We start from the raw sequence: 21,341 nt of genomic DNA on the forward strand, positions 1-21,341 counted from the left end.
TCATTTTTAGTCTAGTTCTTCCGCCTAGCTTGTTTATCTGATGACGAATTTTCCTTTCAGCAGCAAACCTGTAATCGTTGAATGGTCTTTTCGGCTGAATCGTGAATTAAAGGCGATGGAACTGTATGCCGTAACGAACGTGATTGTGGTGCTCGAAGATTACAATCGTCACAAAACCTCAGAGCTCCATAGAGAGATAGTGGGTTCTCGTCAAGTGGATCTTGAAGAAGGCGCAAAAAACCACAGTTGATGAAGGAGTTCGTTACCCAAATCAGCAGTCTAATTCCCCATCTAAACAAAAATTGTTTTACATAGACCATACCATTTTCAATCTTGACGTGTGGGACAATTTCAAATATTCGATAATTACGCGATGCAACCAGGAGTGCTGTCGAACATGATCTATGATGATCTATTATTATACAAAAACTATTTCCTACTTTACATGACCCATCAGGATTCCAATGAACTCGTTTTTCATCTTTAGAGAGAGATTAGATACTTGCGATATTTGATATTTTGTAGTTTGTTTTCCATTTTTACAAACATCGGATATGTTCTTTAAATCTACACTACGTACACTACGCCACTGCAAATATGGAAGATTTTTTTTGTTCGTTTCAATTTCCGGAATACCTGTAGAGATTTCGAAAAATAGAAACGAAGCAGTTTTGTCATCAAGAGGGGAAGCTGAATCGAAACCCGTACTTAAGTCGTGATTTTCAATACTACAAAGATTCCAACATTTTCCGTGTCTTTGGGAGTCTTTGTCCTGACGGAATCCATGGGCCTCTATTACTGATTGGAATAAATTATAGAATAAATATTTACCGATTCCATGTGGACATTATCTAAACCCCCTCCCCCCTGGCCGTGGACAAGCGTGGCCATTTTCGTAACCCCTACCCCCCCTAAAGTTGTTGGTATGTGGACAGCCCCATAGGAGAAATGACGCTTGCACCACTCCGTTTTTAAACTTTTACGGGGTCATTTTTTCACATTTCTGTAAAACTTCGCAGTTGTTTGAAAGGATTTGGTATTCTTTATCGATCTATTATGGCGGGTTTACATTAGGGAGATCTATAGCTATAGATGGATTTATTCACATGAAAATAGGTGTAAACGGGTGAGAATAAATATGATACACTTATTCGAGGTATATATAACTTGACTAAATTTAGCATATGTAAACGCTCAGATTTATCGTAATTGGTATCGTATTTAGTTTACAATCTATTTTCCTGCCTAACAAGTTTTTTGTGCATAATTTCATCAAAATCGGTCGAGTCGTTTCGGAGGAGTTCGACCACGAACATCGTGACACGAGATTTTCACATATATAGAGAAGAGATTGTCGTACAGATGTCGTATACATAAAGTGAACATTTTTATTCAAAAATCCTTCGAAGACATTACACTTTCTTAGAAACAGTCTTTGTTATAATAATATTAATTGCAGGAATATTGAATATTGATTTGACTATTTTGTTTGTATTTTTATATTAATTACATTAAATCAAAAAGAAGCTTAAATTAGCTAACTGAAATTATCAATCACTTGTTGAAATGATTCTAAGCAGTATTCCAATGATGGTTTGCTCGTACCTAGTTGCCGGTAGCGTAACTGCTAGTACTGCCTCGGTTGGCTCCGTATGAGATTCGATCGAAAAAGTTGCTATTCGGGACAACCTCGCCGATCCATTCCGGTTCGATTTCGCTGACCGTACGCAGATAGTTCCTTCCGGTTGCCACCAATTCCGTGTATATCACATAACCGGGTCTCGCCCGACCGCACAGCACGCTGGATGGATGGATGCGGGAGCGTGCTCGGTTCGACATAATCAGGTACGAATTGTCCCGCTGCAGTTCAGCAATATTTTTATGCAAACCCGTGAGAAGACATTTTACCACCGGGATGGGGTCACTGCCGCAGGAACTCATCTGGAGTCCCAACGAGTGGCAAATATCACGCAGTTGCAGCCTCACATTGGCAGCATAGCTAAGATTTCGCTCCAGCAGGAAATTGTCGTAGCACCAGCGCTTCGCTTTGTCCTTGGTTTTGAAGTCGTTGAATACGTTCAACATTGTGATGTGGTCTCCGCACGCGGCATGAAACTTGGAATGGGCCGCCAAGAGCTGCTCTCGTTTTTGGTTGCTGTTGAGGAAGACATTTTCCCCTGACAGCATGGCAACAATTGTGAGAATTTCCTCCAAACAGCCAAATTCCGGTGCACTTAGAACTATTTTGGCGTACTTTGGATCTAGCGGCAGCCTGGACATTTTCCGACCTATGGTGGTTAAAGCTGGTGTTTCAACGGACTGGATAGCTCCCAGCTGCTTCAGCTCTTGGAGGGCACTGTCGATTGCATCGAGCGGTGGTTTATCTAGGAAATCGAATTCCCGAGAGTCGATACCAAGCGCTAAAAGCTGTAGAGTAGATGCGGTAATGCTGCAACGTAAAATTTCCGGTTTGCTGTGCTCAGCCATAGTTTTGAATTCCTCCTTCGAATAGGTTCGGTAACATTCTCCATCCGCCAAACGACCGGCCCGACCTGTTCGTTGCCATGATTGGGCTTTCGATATCCATGATGTTTTCAGCGAATCAATGCCAGTTACTGGATCGTAGGCACGAATTTTAGCTTTCCCACAGTCTATAACATATTTGATTCCGGGTATCGTGATAGATGTTTCGGCTATATTGGTCGCCAGAATGACTTTACGTGTGAGAGGAGGTGCCTCAATGAACGCATCCAATTGATTTTGTTGCGACATAGCCGAGTACATTGGATGAACAGTCAGACGACGACTGGATAGCTCTCGCTGAAACATTATTTTGGCAAGTTTTCGAACTAACACAGCCGTTGATTCTATTTCTTCTTGTCCTGTAAGGAACACCAAAATGTCTCCTTCGATGTCTCGTTTTTCGTGAATCTGGAAGATGGTTCTTATACATGCTTCCAGATAGTGAACGTTGTCCATTGATTGAAACACTTTAACCGAGTAATTACTCCCACGCATGTAAAGCGTCGGACATTGGTTGAAATACTGTGAAAAGTGATCCACATTCATTGTGGCGGACATCACTATCACCTTCAATGGTTCGAACAGTTTCGTTTTTCGAAATTGTTGCGCTTTTTTAACGATTCCAAAGAGCACATCAGTTGCTATCGTTCTTTCGTGCGCTTCATCCAGGATAATCACGTTGTATTTTTTCAGCGACTGGTCAGAAAGTGCCTCTCTGAAGAGTGTACCGTCAGTCATAAATTTAATTCTCGTATGTTCGGACGTTACATCCTCAAAACGAACCGAGTATCCCACAATATCGCCAAGAGTCGTCATTTGCTCCTGGGCAACCCTTCTTGCCACAGTTATCGCTGCAACTCGCCGCGGCTGTGTTATTCCAATCAGCTTCCCCCGGTTGACATTCGCTTCGTAGAGAAACTGGGGAACCTGCGTACTTTTCCCGGATCCGGTGTCGCTCAGCAGGATAACCGTCTGATTTTTATTCACATTGTTGATTATATCTTGGCGCACATTGTGCACCGGGAGGGTTTCCCTTTGCTTGTTGATGAGACGTACACACGCAGGTTGCTTGAATCCGGATGGTCCATTGTTCTCGTTGGAGTCACCATTGGATCCCGCTTCGGAATCCCTTGGATATGCACGCTTCATTTATTCGGCAAAATTGAACCAATCCACTTTTTTATGCTTGTACGAACGAACACAAGAATACGCAATGCTTGTTTTCTTTTGGAACATGAGGCGCTCTGCAGTGTCATTTGACGGAAATTATCGATACGGAAGATTTCTGCGCATGCGTTTGCCGTGCCGCATCGTGGCGAATAGTAGAAACATTATTTTGACTGCATTCGTGTTAACAGTACACTGGATTATTTTTTTACGCGATTTTTTCCGTGATTTTTTATGCGGCTCTCTCGAAATTACGCGATTTTCTTAAAATTACGGGGTGTCTATTGTCGCCTCGATGGAAAAAAAATCTTCGAGCACGCGTACGAGTGTAGTTATGACGAGCGCGCCCCGATGAAGGTGCAATCTTTTTTTACGCGATTCTCTCGAGATCATGCGATTTGCTCAAAATTATGCTTCCTTTACAATGCAGGCCTTTAATCGCATGCGATATACTCACTCGCGATATTTTTCAGTGCAGCTCTTTACAATGGTTAGCGATATCGCGCGATAATCTGTCATAATCTGTCTGTGAAACTTGCATCCCTCTAATCATACTGTCATTATTTGTTATGGACAAGGTCGTACTAGATTGGTGGAACAAAATCATATCGCTAGAAATGTGAACGCAAGTACAAAACCCCAGATAATTAATAATTGAAAAACTAACGAATTCAATCAAATATTAACAAAAATGTGTAAAAATAATTATGATTATGCAGCATTCCGCTTGCAATAGGTGATCGATTCAGCTCTCACTTTATGAAGCGTTTCATATGTATAGAGCTGAACATTTATTTCGATATATCGTTCCATCCATCAAGCACATTTTGTTCCACCTGTCTGATGTATGTAGTGTCTCCTATCAAAGCAACGCGATTTTCGCAGCCAAAGCTTGGAGAGTTCTATCTTTTTTCGCACTGTCATGGGTGATTTCGCGCTTTGCTCTGATTGGTTGACGAATAAAAATCGTTATTGAAGAAAAAAAATCGCGCTCATTGTGGATGATTGTAAATCTGGCATTACGCGATTTTTATACGTGCATTCATCAATCGCAAAAAAAAAGAATCCAGTTTATTGTGTTTCGTGTGAAACGAAAACAGTATAGATTTTCAGTTGGAATAAATCAACTTTAATATAAAAATTATAAAAGAAAATTAAGTATTTTGTATTAAATACGTATTCTATGTAGTAGAGAAACAGTTTTTAAATTGATTTGAAGGAAAGTTGTGCCCAATAATGACGCTATATTTTAATGATGAGGTTTTGGTAAATATTGGGTCATTTATGAAGCATCCGCAGTTCTGTTTAACTTTTGAATGAAATAGAAGTACCTATCATCGCAATATTACCTATTATTGTAATACGAGTGAGTTTTTTATTTGTTTAGAAAACATATCTTATTTTTAATGTCCCTAATATGAGTTTTTAACATCAGAAATCTCTTCTTTGTCGATTTTCGTACACGATTCCATGCGAAACATTTTTCTTTTGTAGAAAAATCTAGTTTAAAAATAGTGTGTCCCATTGATGCTTGCTTCTTAGCATTTTACTAAGGATTCTGTGATCACAATTATGAGATTCTCATACTGTGAAGCGGCTGTTTTGATGCAAATACAACGTAGACGTGTGCATCACAACCTTCTTGATGTTGTGATTCGACCAATTCACACGATTTTATCGAAATAAACTTGTACTTTTGTATTTGCATAACTGATACAATTTTACATCTATGTGCCAATTATCCCAATATCGAAAGCTGCCCTGTTCCTATTATTGTACGAAATCGCTTAAGTATTGCGGTAATAGAAACATATCAACTCTGCTATGTTCCTATTATCGCAATAGCAGCAACTCATAGCAACTCTGCTAATGTTTGTAGTACAAAGTTTTGCGTTAGAATGCTATGTACCACAATTTAGCTTACCTTTTACTTTTTCAATGAAAAATAACCAGAGCATTATTTATTTGACGTTTTTATATTTCAGAATAAATAATAGGCATGTTCTTTTTCAGCAAATAAAAAGCGTTTTTCCATTAGAAGTTTCCTTCATTAGAAATTAATTAATTAAATCAAAACAAAGACAGTTAACAAATATCATGTAGTTAAGTAAAAAAACAAATCAATGGAAATTTCAAATTCTCATCGTTGTTGGAAATTAGTCAGGCAATTTTTTCCAACCATTTCGCCTCTCTTCCACTCTGCGGCGCCACAGAGATGCCAGGTTTGAAGACATGTCTTCATTTTGAAGACATTTTGAGGACATTATACTTGAAGACATTTCAGTATGATAGCGTACGTGGATTTTCAAAAGATATCATTTCCATGAAATTCTAACTATTGACCGAAAATATCGTCAAAAAAAGTAGAGTTCAGCCTTAGCGAGGTGGCAATGGATGTATGGAAAAAAAATCATCATCGAATTTCAAAAACCGACCATCTACATTTTGTTTATTGGTCCAAAAAATGACCTGTGCAAAGATTCAGCTCAATCGGACATGATTTAGGGATGCCTCAAAGCCCTCAAAGTTTTGATATTCTAGTATAAAAAAATACAAATAGCTTCAGAAAACAGTCTTTCGTTGTAAACACTATTGCAAAGAGCTGAAAGATAAGCAAAACTTGCTAGTTGAGGATACTGCTTAGAGTTTAATGATCACCACATACAAGGATCGTGATTGCGATTGATTCTAAATATTTTGGATACGCCCGGAACTTGTAATGCTCGTTATTTCTTTTTTGATTTGTAGTAAAGTAAGTGTACCCTCTCTCAGATTATCATCTCTGAACTTCTTAGTTTTTCAATCTTGAATACGAATAATTGGTTGATGTTCTTTGCATATTGAAATTATGTGGCGCAAAATCTGTCTGGAAGGCCTTGATTATCCCACGATAGATACAATACGGTAGCGCGACTTATGGCCTTTCAGCCATCTTGGATTTTGTATGTAAACAATCTGCAATATTTTGCAATATCTTTTTTTCGCTCTTTGTGTGTGGAATTGTTTTGGTGGGAATAAGAGCATTGAAAATTTGAAGTTAAGTCTTTTACGGTTAAAGTTGGGTAAATATACTCTATCTTATTATATGTTTCAGCTCAAGAGAATAAATCGACTTTCGATGTGGGTCGGTGATGGAGGTATTTTTCCCGCGTTTTGCAGTTAGAGACGTCGGTTAATTGTTCGATTGTAAGGTTTCTGGAATTTCAAGTTTTCCTATATCTAATATTCTTTGTTTCTGTGTTCTTGGTTAACAAAAACTTAATGCCTGTTTTTGATAGGGCATAAAAAGATGATATAAAAGGATTTCTAGGAACTTCCTGCGACTTGTTCTTGACTTGTTCAGCTCATATATTATAGAAAAAAACCCGAAGCTGTAACGGTAAAAATAACCATAAGCCATAAGATTAATTTATAATCTACAGTTTACAATTCTTCCGCAAGTGCAATTATTTCACAAGTGTGTATATGCGTGACTATTATATTCAGTGAACAACTATACGAATGTCAAACATTTGTACTTTACTTTTGCACGTATGAATCTAACGACGAATATATCGACGAATAATATATGAATCCGTTCAATCCGGTGACAAAAGGACTAAAATCAAATAAGAATAGTCCGAAAATGATATTATGCATTATATTTGATAAATATTCCACGCCACTGACATTAATTTATACATTTCATTGAACAATATTCTAAAATAGGAAAAAAAAGTCACTTGTCCAAAAAAGTTACTCCTTTACGCGCGTCGGTGTCTCAGACCGAAGGTGGTGAAAAAGTGATATACGTCCCCTTCGTACCAACTTATACGATACGCTAAACGATGACGAACAACGAATGACGAAGCTAGAGAGAATCGCAATGTCGTAGTGTTGATGTTTTCTGAGAAATGAACGAATTATAAAAATATTGTGCATTATTCTCATGGTATGCTCTTTTTTCAATCGTCCACACAAAATCATGAAATGGTAAATTTATCAACATACTGAAATACCATTTCATTAAAAAACCATTATTCTGCACCATGTTTATTACAACATTATATTTAATGTAATTTTTAGAATTATGCCATCATATTTTTTTATCATGAATGTCTGTTCTTTTCAATTACAAGAAATAAATATTTTCTCGATTAATCGAATACTGAAAGACAATTATTCGAATGAATCGAATATTTAAAAATGACCCCACGATTAATCGACAATTGAATAAACGAAAAATTTAGACATCTCTATTTGCAGTCAAATCCCTTTCCACAATCCTCTGTATATTTTTACCGTTTCCCCTCGCGCACTTATTGACGACACGGTCACACCTCTATTCCACACATGTTGGGTTATCCTAAAAGAAAGTCGATCGATCAAAACAAATAGGACATTTCTAGAGCAACATGTCAAAAGGGCCTATTTTCTGTGATCAATCATCTCCATCTACATTCTCTTTCATTAATAACTCAACCGTAAAAGCATTTCCTGATGTATTCGACGATAAGGAGTGTGAAAGGGAACCTCGTTTATCAAACTACATGGCAAAACTGGAGCCAAATCTGTAGTAAAATGACATACAGGAGCGTTTTTGGAATCAAATGAATGCTGATTGATAAGGTTAATTGGATTTACTATTGACTTGGTTAATAAAATACTGTGTTATTGTACAAAATCTTTAAAAACCAAAGAATTTTTTTTTCTTTCCAATATTGTCATCCACTACACCTACACTAGGGTGCCGATGAAAATGGTCATCTCGGATTTCTAAAAGTTATTCCATAAAAAATGTTCATCACCTCGAAAAAACACCCTATGCACAATTTCAGCTCAATCAGTTTGAGTTTTTTTTTTTGAAAATCGAAAAATCACCCAAATGGGTGGGGAGGGGTAGTAAAGGAAATCGAGGTTTTCGATGAAAAATTTGATGCTAAATGTCTTAAAATTGCATGAAACATCGTGATCTACTGTCATCTACAATTTTTTTTTGTCAAGAGTGTCGATTTCTGGAACTTTTTTCGTTTTCGTTTCGTGGTTTTTTCGGAATGCGAGGCAAAACTTATAATTTAGGGTGCCAATAAAAATAGTTATCTCGAGTTTTCATTCGGAACTTGCTACGAAATGTTGTTTTGCACGATAATATACCCAATGCATAATATTTGCTCGAACGGACTTCATTTGTTAGTGTCGCAGACGTTAAAATTAGAGTTTTTTTAAAACCCGAAAAATCACCGGAAATCAGGGTTTTTCACATGTTCTTTGATGTCAAATGTTTTATTATTGCACGAAACGTCGGGATTTACAGTCATCTAAAAAAAATCCCAGAGTGCCAATACGCGGAAGTGGAAGTAACGCGTTTGTCGATTATTGAAAATTTTGAGATGACAGTAGATATTGACGTTTCATGCAATTTTAAGACATTTGGCATCAACATTTTTTTATTGAAACCCCCGATTACCCCTCTTGGGTGATTTTTCGATTTTCCAAAAAACTCAAACTGTGAAGCTCCCTTAAGTCCGAATGAGCCCAAATTTTGCATAGCCTGTTTTTTCGGGGTGATAAACATTTTGTATGGGGTAACTTTTTTAAATTTATGGAACATACATTCATTGGCACTCTAACCTACACACAGAAAGATAGAAACATTCAAGTATTGCATCTAAAGCTTAAAATTTAAAGCTTATATCTTATCTTCATACGTTGGCTTTTCACGAAGTTATAGCATTTCTAAAATCACTTAAAAATTTCGACTTCGCGCTCTGTAACTTTTCGTTGAGTGAAAAATTAACGACATAGAATTGCACACTAGGAATAAGATTTAGAGGTACAGTTTTAATTAAAAATTATTATTGAAGTATTATTTGAATCCTATTAATACTTTTTCCATGTGACGCCGACTATTACCGTAATAGGTATACTTATAACGAAAATCACCATAATGGGTACCGTCGTTGGAGGGGAGATTGGGTCAATAACGGAGAAAGTTATTTTTAGTAATATCTTGACAAACCTCGAGCTCACCGGGCGGTACAACGGGAAGGGGTTTTTACGGGCAGCGATTCGTGAATGTCTTTCCCTGTCTACTTAGCCCTGGACGGTCCAACAGTGGTACTGCACGTGCATCGGCAGTAGAGTGCACGAATCACGAAGGAATCTTCTACCAACAGCAGATGATCTCATTCGTGAGGAAAACCGTACGATAGCTACCAGTAACCAGCGAAATTGCAGGAAAAAACTACGAGTTTTCGGAAGCGAGTAATACTCAACTTTTTACTTCCGTTTTACGTAAGGATAGTCCCATTTGATATCTATCAACATCTCGCTCAAATTCGGAAGCAGTCAATCTTTTCGCTACTTTCTATGAGAGCGTGTTCAGTAAGACGTCACCCGTTCAACGACAAAACTGCCTTGAGTATGTTACTCAACATTCATCTTCCACGCATCCAGTTTTCTCAAGACGATGTTCGAAAAGCTCTCGAAGATATCGATTCGAAGAAAGGTCCCGGAACAGATAATCTGTCTCCTGTGCTGTTGAAGAACTGTGCCGCTTCACTCTCGATGCCTATCGCTGCAATTTTTAACCGCTCACTTCAGAACAAAGTATTTCCACTGGCATGGAAAATGGCATCCATAGTACCGATTCATAAATCCGGAAGTTACAGTTGTGTCACCAATTACCGTGGTGATTCAATACTATGCAGCCTAAGTAAAGTGTTCGAAAAACTGATTCACGCAGTTTTGTACAGAGTTGTTTCACCGATGATCTCTAACAGCCAACGACGTTCTACAACAACAAATCTTATGTGCTATGTGTCAGCAATATCACGGCTGTTAGAATCTAAGCAGCAAGTGGTCTCGGTATATGTAGATTTCGCGAAAGCTTTTGATACAGTGCCGCGTAACCTCATCATTAAAAAATTGAATCACTTAAGATTTCCGAATTGGATTACTGAATGACTGCATTCTTATTTATCAGCCCGCAAGGCTTTCGTCGTGGTGAATTCAATTTTCTGGTGTGCCTCAAGGGAGTGTCCTGGGCCCATTGATATTCATCATATATATCAACGACCTGTATAAGTTGCTTTCGTCATCCAAACTTGGTTTCGCCGATGATTTAAAAAATTTCCGCGTGATTACATCCATCAGCGATTGTGCCACAATACAAGAGGATATAAATCGTCTACTGATCTGGTGCGGTGACAACGGTATGCGCGTAAACAGTAAGAAATGTAAAACAATATCATACACTCGCTGCAAAAACTTCATTAGTCATCATTATTATATGGGATTGGATTCTCTGGAACGTGTGAATTCGAAATGTGATCTGGAAGTAACGATCGACTCTAAATTGAAGTTTAACGAGCACATAAGTATCGCAACCGCTAAAGCATACACTGTACTTGGTTTTATTCGTCGTCATGCCTCAGTTTTCACCGATGTGTATTTCCTCAAAACGCTGTACTGCTCACTGGTTCGCAGCATTTTGGAATACGCTTCTCCGGTTTGGTCTCCATTCCAAGTTACGCAAATGCTTGCAATAGAGCGGATTCAAAGAAGTTTCATGCGGTTTGCCTTGCGTCAGCTCCCATGGAATGACCCAGTCAACTTTCCCAGCTATCCTGACCGCTGCAAGCTGATCAATTTGGAAACCCTATCTGACATTCGTAAGAAACTACAGCGACTTTTTTTCGACCTCATAACAGACAACGTGGATTGCCCCGAACTGCTACAGCAGGTTCCGTGGAATATTCCTCCTCGCCGATTTTGGAATTCTCCATTGTTTCTAATAATTTTCCACAGAACGATCTATGGTTTTAATAATTGTTTTTGTTTGTGTTTGCGATCGTTTAATGATGTTTGTGAGTAGTTTGATTTTACTTTGACCAAAAATGTATTTAGTATTAGAATAAGAAATTTAAATTAATTTACTATATAAGTAAACAGTCTGTACGACGTTGTCGATGATGGTGAATAATAAATAAATAAATAAATAAATAAATAAATAAATGAATAAATAAATAAATTAGGTGACATTGTTTTTACGCGGATTTTCCAATTAACGCCATTTTTTATACGCATTTTCCAATTAACTCGGTTTTTTACGCGGTTTTTTTACGAGGTACGTATCCCCCGTGTAAAAAACTGGGTGTACTGCTGTGTTACGTCCCGAGTACCACCTGGACTGGGCAAAGACGCCCGTAGCGGCATCAATTCGCTGTTTCCGGGCGTTTGTAGCTTTTCCTGGAGACTGGTAATGGCCATTTGCTCTTCCCACCACACCCTAGACAGTGTTCACCTGAACCAGTGCAAGCCAGAAAAACGACCTTTATCGATAGAATTTCTGACCCGAATGGGAATCGAATCCGAAGCCCCCATCTTGGCGAACGCCACGCTAACCACTAGGCGAGGTCCCCATCGCCTCATGAGCGAGACGAAACTAACTAAAGAAGTTTGATAGCCTCCCATCACGGCAGAAGACATCGTCGACGGCAGATTTAAGAAAAATCTTCATATATAAACATTTCCATCGCACTTCTAGGTGGATTGACACTATTTTCGTCACCCAAATAACCATTCGAGACACTTACATGTTGTCGAATTATCTTGAAATTATTGAAAAATTTTTAATAAAAAGTGATATTCACTACTTTGATCCATTGTCACCCCCTCTAAGGGGTGAGGTTGGGTCAACTTTGATTTAATCGCTGTTCAGTTAAAAATTATTATTATTCAAAAATTCCCTGAGCACTCGTAAGTTCATTATTAGAGAACATATGTACGTAATCAGAATTGCGTTCTACTCTTATTCACGAAAGTTATTCAACTACCCATTCTCTCCCCTATCGACGGTACATGGAAGTGACATTTTCAAACATGTTTTTATGCAATTAAGTCAACTAATCATCGAAATACCAGTGAGAATCTCCAAAAACAGAGTTCAAACTATTAGAGAAAGTATACTTTTTCATACTTTTGAACTAAAATAGAGTATTTATTTACGAATTTCTGTACAATGGTGACATACTTTCTCCATAATTGGTACACTTATCATAGTAATTTATTGATTTCAATTGATTGAGATTTCAATAGAGTAGAAGTTTTAACAAATAAGACGAAAAAGACGGGTGGGTAATGTCGGGGACATAACCGGAGTGACGTAGGACTATACAAAGGGGACAGCTTTTGTTAAATATATATTTTAAATATATTGTTTTATTTTCTTCACCTACGTGAATACCTACCTATCTACCTGAAAAATGGATTAGTTTACTGTTTACTCTTTATGAATATGTTGATGGTTCTGAAAAGAACCTTTGGTGTTGTGTTTTTGTTATCACTCGATATTCCCATCTTGTTCAGCTAAACCTTCCTGTTTAGCGATTTGTTGTCACTCGCCACAGCTTTCACAGTTGGAAAATTTCTTCCCATCCAGCTTGTGACATATTTTACAGTAAATTACATTCAATGGCACGTCGCATTACCACCACTCAGTGCCGGATTGGAGGTAATTTTAACCTGTAATTGAACATTTGCGATGACAGTGGTACAGTGTCGACTTTCAATGTGGGGTCATAATTTGGATCTCTATGTTTACAAAAATGTCCAACAAAATAAGTCGCATTACATGTCCGTCCAATTAGCTAAATGTCGAACTAATTGTAGATTACTGTACTTTAATTCTGGAAACAATTTAAGAATTGGTGAAAATTGAATAATCAGGAAAGTCCCCAACTATCAATAAGCTCAGAACAACTGCCAAATTCACATACTCATCAAATCCTGGCAAACAAATTATGAAAACATCAATTTGTGTTTTATTGTTATTTTGGATAATGTTTTAGAAAGCATTGAACTTTATTTCCTAAACTCTTTTTTGGAAGGTTTAATGGCCCTGAAAAGCGCCTTGTTTTATGGAATGGTTCCAATTTAGAAAACTTAGTACTCGTGGTTTTGAAAAAAACCATTTCGAACGCCCTCGATGCCGCCTTGTTCTGGATTTGCCGCCAAAGCAGTTTGTATAAAGAACAAACTTTTTTCTTCTGCTACCTGATGCCGTTTTGCGATTGCGTTTGCCACTCGCCATTCGCTGCAACTGCCTGGTGTCTTGATGTCCGCCGAACCGAATGTGTTCTGTTCCGAATGCAGGTTTTCTTATCGTCGCGAGCAGCTTTGCCAGCTAACTCGATCACTCCGGCGGCCGAAACTATATAACGCCGGCTAGGTGGACTGGTACACTGGTACTAACGCGCTCGGCCTAGCTACCTTTTCCGGTGCAATTGGCGGATGCACCTACGGGAAATTGCAGACCACCACGGTTCGAGCGGGATTTTGCCTTTCCCTTCTTTTTTCCTCCTTTGTTGAGTACACGATGCCGATGCCGTACAACCACACGGGTTTACGGTTTGAAAGAAAATAAGATATTTTTTTGGGGTCCGCGTGTTTTATACTCTAGCGGTACACACTCACAGGATAGAGACAAATCGGCAGACTCAGCCAAAGGGGCGGGTCCAACGAGACGAACGAATGAGCGTTAAAAGGGAGCGATGGCAAAAAAAATACATTCATTACGATTTGTTCGCTCGTTGGATTCACATATAGGCTAAAAAAGGTCCTTTTCAGGATCACAAAAAGTCTAAAGAGTTTATTGTTTTGTTATCACTCGATATCCCCATCTTGTTCGGCTAAACCTTTCTGTTTAGCGATTGCATTTGCCACTCGCCACAGCTTTCACAGTTGGAAAATTTCTTCCCATCCAGCTTGTGACATATTTTACAGTAAATTACATTCAATGGCACATCGCATTACCACCACTCAGTGCCGGATTGGAGGTAATTTTAACCTGTAATTGAACATTTGCGATGACAGTGGTACAGTGTCGACTTTCAATGTGGGGTCATAATTTGGATCTCTATGTTTACAAAAATGTCCAACTAAATAAGTCGCATTACATGTCCGTCCAATTAGCTAAATGTCGAACTAATTGTAGATTACTGTACTTTAAATCTGGAAACAATTTAAGAATTGGTGAAAATTGAATAATCAGGGAAGTCCCCAACTATCAATAAGCTCAGAACAACTGCCAAATTCACATACTCATCAGATCCTGGCAAACAAATTATGAAAACATCAATTTGTGTTTTATTATTATTTTGGATAATGTTTTAGAAAGCATTGAACTTTATTTCCTAAACTCTTTTTTGGAAGGTTTAATGGCCCTGAAAAGCGCCTTGTTTTATGGAATGGTTCCAATTTAGAAAACTTAGTACTCGTGGTTTTGAAAAAAACCATTTCGAACGCCCTCGAAGCCGCCTTGTTCTGGATTTGCCACCAAAGCAGTTTGTATAAAGAACAAACTTTTTTCTTCTGCTACCTGATGCCGTTTTGCGATTGCGTTTGCCACTCGCCACTCGCTGCAACTGCCTGTTGTCTTGATGTCCACCGAACCGAATGTGTTCTGTTCCGAATGCAGGTTTTCTTATCGTCGCGAGCAGCTTTGCCAGCTAACTCGATCACTTCGGCGGCCGAAGCTATATAACGCCGGCTAGGTGGACTGGTATACTGGTACTAACGCGCTCGGCCTAGCTACCCTTGCGGGGAACTCCAGATCAACACGAGCGGGAACTCCAGATCAAGGTTCGAGCGGGATTTTGCCTTTCCCTTCACTTTTCCTCCTTTGCCATATCCAACCATGGCTGCTTGTGTTGGTTTGTTGATGTGAGGTGATGCGAAACGATGTGGTGTACGGTTCGGATGAGAATGATCGTTACGGCAGCGGAGAGGGGATTTTTAAGCTGACTGGCTGGCTCGAGAATTACGCATGTGTGAGACTGCGACCAATGTTTCCCTCATTTTTTTCTTTTTCCTTTCCAATCGTGCTTCATTCTATTTCGCTGCTGCTCTGGTTGCCCGTTTTGGTCGGTACGATTTGAGGAGCACAAAATGGACCAATCAAAAATGGGCACATAGTGTATTTGGACAATGCTTGATATTTCACAATTATTCAATTATTTATTTCAAGAAAAATGAAATGTTATTCGTTATGATAGATGCGTAGATATATTTCCTATCAATTGATGCAAAAACCTTTGCGATCTATTGAGAAATGCTCGAGTTATAAGCGTTCCAAATCTTGCATTTTTTCCTTCTTGTTCAGTGCCTAGATTTCCATTTCACCCCCTATATCTTCCGGTTAGACGTAGTCCTACGTCAAAAGTTAGAAAAAAATTATCGGATGAAAAATAACTGAATTATGTAACTATAGAGAAAATTGATGAAAATTGTTACTAGCTTAATGAAAATAGGTAAAGCTGTAACAGGAAAAATTGCTTTGTTTTCAGTAAACAGCAGATGAAACAGATGAGACTGACGATTTTGTGTACATTGCTTAATCTAATGAAACAAAAGCCACAGATAACGATACTTCTTTTGAAGTTAGCTATTCTCAAATTTTTCACAAAAAAATGAAAAAAACTCTCTATATTATCATGAATGCGCTGAAATTCGTTTTTACGTTGGTGTAGGAGAAGTTGGTCCTATCACGACTGGTGACCTGCGCCACCAGTGAATTTCAAATCATGAATCTGAACATCAAGATAGAGTGTTGATAGATAGTTAGGTTTTTATATAAAAATCGTTCTGGAGCACGCAGTTCAAAAAGAGCTAGTAAAAGAGTATGTTCTACGAGTTAGGCAGACCAAATTTCTAAAATTCAATTCGCTTATCATCTCGTTACAAGGATTTCGCAAATCTTCCGAACACGGAGTATAATAAATGGACATTCTGAGACGATATACTAACCTGCGGAAATAACGTAAGCTGGCAAATAGTACAGCATGTATGGACATCCAACCGACATCAACCCAACAGACAGACACATTAGGATGAACGTAATATCTTGAAGTAGTGATATGTCCAGGTACCTGTCAGTGACAAAAAATATATGTCGATTAGATAAACAGTTTTGACCATTGTTTTACCAGGAGGTACTTACTGACTAATTTTATCCAGCAATCCATCGCGGTATTCTTCGTAATCATCATCGAAAATATTGGACAGATCTCCAACAGGTGTCGGGATGATCATACTCTTGCTCAAACCCCGATTATTGTTTTGCGATAGCGAACAGGAGTTGTTACTGCTGTTGTTATTGATAACCGCCGGGGTGTTGTCCAACTGCGTTTTACTCGATAGATCACCGTTCGACTCTAGCGTTTTCATTCCTTGAGGTTGCGGTTGCAATGGTAGAGGTGGTTTTTGCAGTGGTTGCGGTTCTGTTCTTGGTGGTACGGTGTCCTGTAATTGTTGTTGCTGCTGCTGAATTTTACTGTATACATCCTCGGTCCGCTGCTTGTACCGTTTGCTGTTCCGCTGCGAGTCAAATCCACTGGCACGTTTTTTGTAGACACACGTCGAATCGGTGCTAAGGTCTTCGACCGAGTGCAGTATGCTGCAGCTCCTGATCGACGCCATCGGTTTCAGGAAGATCGCATTCGAGATGATATCTTTCAGTTCGTCTTCGCTTTCCTGGAGCGTTTTCTCCGTAACGTTCACTGGAAAGACCAGGGTGGGGTAGCAGATGTGGGTACAAAAAAATGCTATCAGTTTATCGGTTATACATTTCAAGAGGCGGTGGTGAACTTGGGCGTCGGCGGTTCGCACCGGGAGATCGACTATTCTGTAGCCTCTTTCGGCTCTCATTAGGGGAAAGTTGCCTCAGAAAACGGCGTCTAGGCACTATTTCGCATTAGGGATCTTATTGAAGGAAAATCTAAACTCACTTTTACTACTGAAGCATACCGTCGTTCAAAGTACTGTGCACGTTGAGAAGGATATACAGTTAACGCGGTCCGAATTTGAGAAGCAATAAGAAAATGACGCATGCCACGTAGATTATTTGAAATGTCGCCACACCTTATTTGATGGCACTGATCTATCTATTCGACTGTTAGCAAGGGACAACAATGTAAATATATATAATTTATTTGGTGAATTAAGAGGAACGTAAGAGTTTGAAACTGTGCTTGAATATTTTAACTTAAAAGGATAAACGAAAAACCATCCCTCGTAGTTTTGCTAGATGTTACCAATGAGAACACAATATTGATCTTCAAAGCTGCGAGTGTTATCATGATGCTATCATAATTATTTAGTAGATTTAAAAATCTGAGAAATACTCATGCTACGATATGAATTCGTTAGTTAACACGCTAGCAAAACTGTAAGATGCAAACACAAGTTTAATAATGTAGTGCAAGACAAAAGGTTGTTCCTTTTCTGTCCTTGTGTTATTTTGGTCTTGTCGAATATCGTTGCTGTCAGATGAATCAAACTAAGGCAATTAATAGTTTAAAATCTCTCTTCATGGTTTATTTCTAGCAAACATTAGATCGTATAACTTTTGCACATGTTAGATCGCTTATAGATCCGTATCAAATCACAATAAAATATAAAAGAAATCATGCATCATGTGTATCTTAAATCGTAGAAAATTCAATTGATGGATTAAGTCGTATATCTGTACAACGAGAATAATATCGCTAATATCGTTATATAATAATATGTGTTTATTCAATTCATTCTTGTAACATTATCGGGTTGAATTGCATATCAGCGATTTCATTGTAACGATCATCGTAATATCGTTATATACGGTTTTATATACGTATATAATAAGACACATACGTATATCGCCTACACTTTCACATGTATATGCCAGTTATATGCATCATGTTTAATTCAAATGTGTCTTGGATGTATATATATCTTTTTTGATATGGATTATTCTATCCCAGCAAACATAAAATCGCATAACTCGGCACATTCTAAGTCTTATATAAAATGAGATCAAATCAAAATTATATATAATATCGATCAGAAGATACGTTATATACATTTGAAATCATATAAAATGCAAAAACCTTGATTTAATTTTTCATTGCATATTAAGTCTTAATTCGGTGTAACAAGAATCGGTTTTATGATATACACTATCGTAGAATCGATCAATACGAAATCATATATGCATATCAGTCTCATGCAGTTTGTGAGTCGTATGAATATGAATTGAATCTATGTAGTATTGCGAAAAATTGTATTACATGCTGTGGAAAATCGTCCCAGTAAAAGTAAATCATATTAGATCGTAATTGATGCCATATTACAGCAAATAAGGAATTTGGCATATCAAAATCAACGATGCCGTCGGTACAGAGTCGGCATCTGGTGGTGATATGGTAATTTATGGAGACATATTAATCTCAACCAGATCAGCAGGCCCGAAACAGCTTTAAATTGGTTAAAGTCGAATGATTTTTACTTCATGTTATTCGATTACTCAAAACACGTAGCACTGATCCTTACTTGTCCATTTCTATATAACTTCCAAGGTACTTGCATTTGCATTTGCGATTGCATCTTTTTCGTATTATATGTACGAGTTTTACCTGCTCTAGAATTATATACCAGATAGTCTTGCGAGATGACTGTTGCTTATCATCCAAACAACTGGATCTTGAATCCCATCGGACCAAATTTCCTTAACCATCACCACCACTAATTTTAAATGTTTATACCCCCCTCCCACTAAAAGTCAATTGTATTATTACTACTTCTAGAAACACAAATGTTGTCATATATACAAATCGTGGTTCGTGTGGTTATAAAAATAATTATAACCTTTTCCGCCGTTCGTTTTTTTTTGTTTGCCTGTAGTAAACCGTATATACGTATGACAATAGTCGTGCTAGATGTATTTGTAAGTCGTATATTAATCCCAACTGATTCGCAAACAATTGTCATGTATGTATATCACTTTCACTTTTGCATGTAATGGCAGTTAGGCGCATCATATACCACTCAAAATATGTGATATAAGATGCTGTATATAGGCTAGTTATACGATTTAATGTTTGCCGGGGTTGGTCAAAAGTATCTGTTTCGTATATATTCAAAATTATCTATGTCAGAAACACGGGTTTATGCCTGGTATAAGGAACTCAAAGACGCCCGAAAAGAGATGAACGATTTACCAAGGACGACCTCTTCAACTGATGAAAACACCAACAGAATAAAAGGAGTGGTGCTCGAAAATCATTATTTATGTTTCACAGAGTTAGCCCGTGCATCAAATTATTCTCACTAAACCGTCATATTTTGGTTGATTTTTCGGACATGAGAGAAGTCGAAGCACGACTAGGGCCAGAAAAAGTCGGTTCTCTTTAAAAATTTCATCGCAATCAAGTGGCTGAAGACATGCTTGAATGATCAAACTCGGATCCCACGTTCATAACGCATAATTCCTCAAATTATCGCTTCGTGGGAACCGTTTCGACAGCATTGAGGACATAAAAACGAATTCGCTGCGTGAACTAAAGGCAATTGGATGGAGAAAGTGTATTGCTTCAGAAGGGGCCTGTTTTGAAGGCGATAATAGAAATTGAGATGAAAAATGAAGCATTTTCTTCAAAAACACCAATACCTGGTATACATTTGCCAGAATGTAAGCGAAAAAAAGTTCTGTCATTGTTTCCGTCCCTTCAAACATGGTGATTTTGATTGATAAGATTGAGCCAAGCACTGCGCGAAAAACGACCACAATACGAGTAGAGGCACGAAAAAGTTATTCTACGGAATGATAACGCTTGACCTCACGTTGTTAAATCCGTTCAAAGCTATATGAAAACACCCTACCCCAAACGCAATATTTTCCAGATATTAGGCCGTCCTTTAATTGCTTGTTAAATGGCTTGATTTATGGATAGCCCCAATAGACGAATACTTTTACTGTAACATTATTCGAACTCCTCCAAAAAAGAGGCAACATTCTGAATAACAATTTTTGTACAACAAAGTTACATTTTCCTAAACATAAACAACGAGAACTTTGCGCACAGAATACAGTTTGGTTATAGTTTCGAAATACATAATACTCTCGCAAATCGATTTCAACTAGTCATTCATGTCATGGTCATGTGTCGTAAAGTATATCTTAACTAAAATATCTTAAAATAAACCAAATACCAATGACAATTGCGGTGCCAACTGAAGACAACCGAACATAACTTATTCACTTGAAACGAAAGAGATCATCGGAAACAATAAACCAAACAAGATTACGAATTTGGATTTAGATAATTACACACATGTTTCTAATCACCCGCAGGCTGTATGCATCGTGATGCACATTCGGCAGATCGAATATACCGATTCATGTGCCGTTATACTATCATTATGAACAGCTGACATATCTTGATCTGCAAAAGAATCTAAGAAAATTATAAGCAATTTATTTTTTGGGGAAAAAGTGAGTACCCTTAAAGCTTATATGCGTATTGGTGATAGAAGATTATTTTTTTGTCGCGCACTGTCTGGAAACACTGTCATTACCCTACACTGCTTTTTTTAGTAAATCGATGATCCTATAGTAACGCGGCTAGGATGCTTTCTCCAAAATGTTTTGGGCACGTCCCCAGTTCTGTTTTCAGAGTAAAACACGTGATTTTTGCGTACGATGCTGACCCTATCAGCTAATGGAACCAATCGAACTCATGAAAAAAAGGTACTTGTTTGATCACCTGCGATAACTAACGCTGCGACTGAAAGCCAATAGGATTGTTAAGAGACTCAAATTTTCTTCTAATTCGCGACTAACGTTCGAAATTCTT

At 38.1% G+C, this 21,341-nt stretch overlaps 2 protein-coding genes across 2 annotated transcripts in view; both read right to left on the reverse strand.

Moving 5' to 3' along the window:
• LOC129764973 (uncharacterized) overlaps positions 1-21,341 on the reverse strand; it is a 70,874-nt gene that overhangs the window by 15,214 nt on the left and 34,319 nt on the right. Inside the window, exons 6-7 of the mRNA XM_055764675.1 lie at positions 16,670-17,228; positions 16,477-16,598 (exon numbers count right to left, since the gene is read on the reverse strand). Of these exons, the coding sequence (XP_055620650.1) occupies positions 16,477-16,598; positions 16,670-17,228 (681 nt within the window). The remainder of the gene's footprint in view (positions 1-16,476; positions 16,599-16,669; positions 17,229-21,341) is intronic.
• On the reverse strand, positions 1,366-4,226 carry LOC129764974 (ATP-dependent RNA helicase DHX33). Its single transcript, XM_055764676.1, has one exon. The coding sequence runs from the start codon at positions 3,670-3,672 to the stop codon at positions 1,606-1,608; it is 2,067 nt and encodes a 688-aa protein (XP_055620651.1). The 5' UTR covers positions 3,673-4,226; the 3' UTR covers positions 1,366-1,605.

The sequence above is a fragment of the Toxorhynchites rutilus genome, chromosome 2 (assembly GCF_029784135.1).
Source record: "Toxorhynchites rutilus septentrionalis strain SRP chromosome 2, ASM2978413v1, whole genome shotgun sequence".
Lineage (NCBI taxonomy): Eukaryota > Metazoa > Arthropoda > Insecta > Diptera > Culicidae > Toxorhynchites > Toxorhynchites rutilus.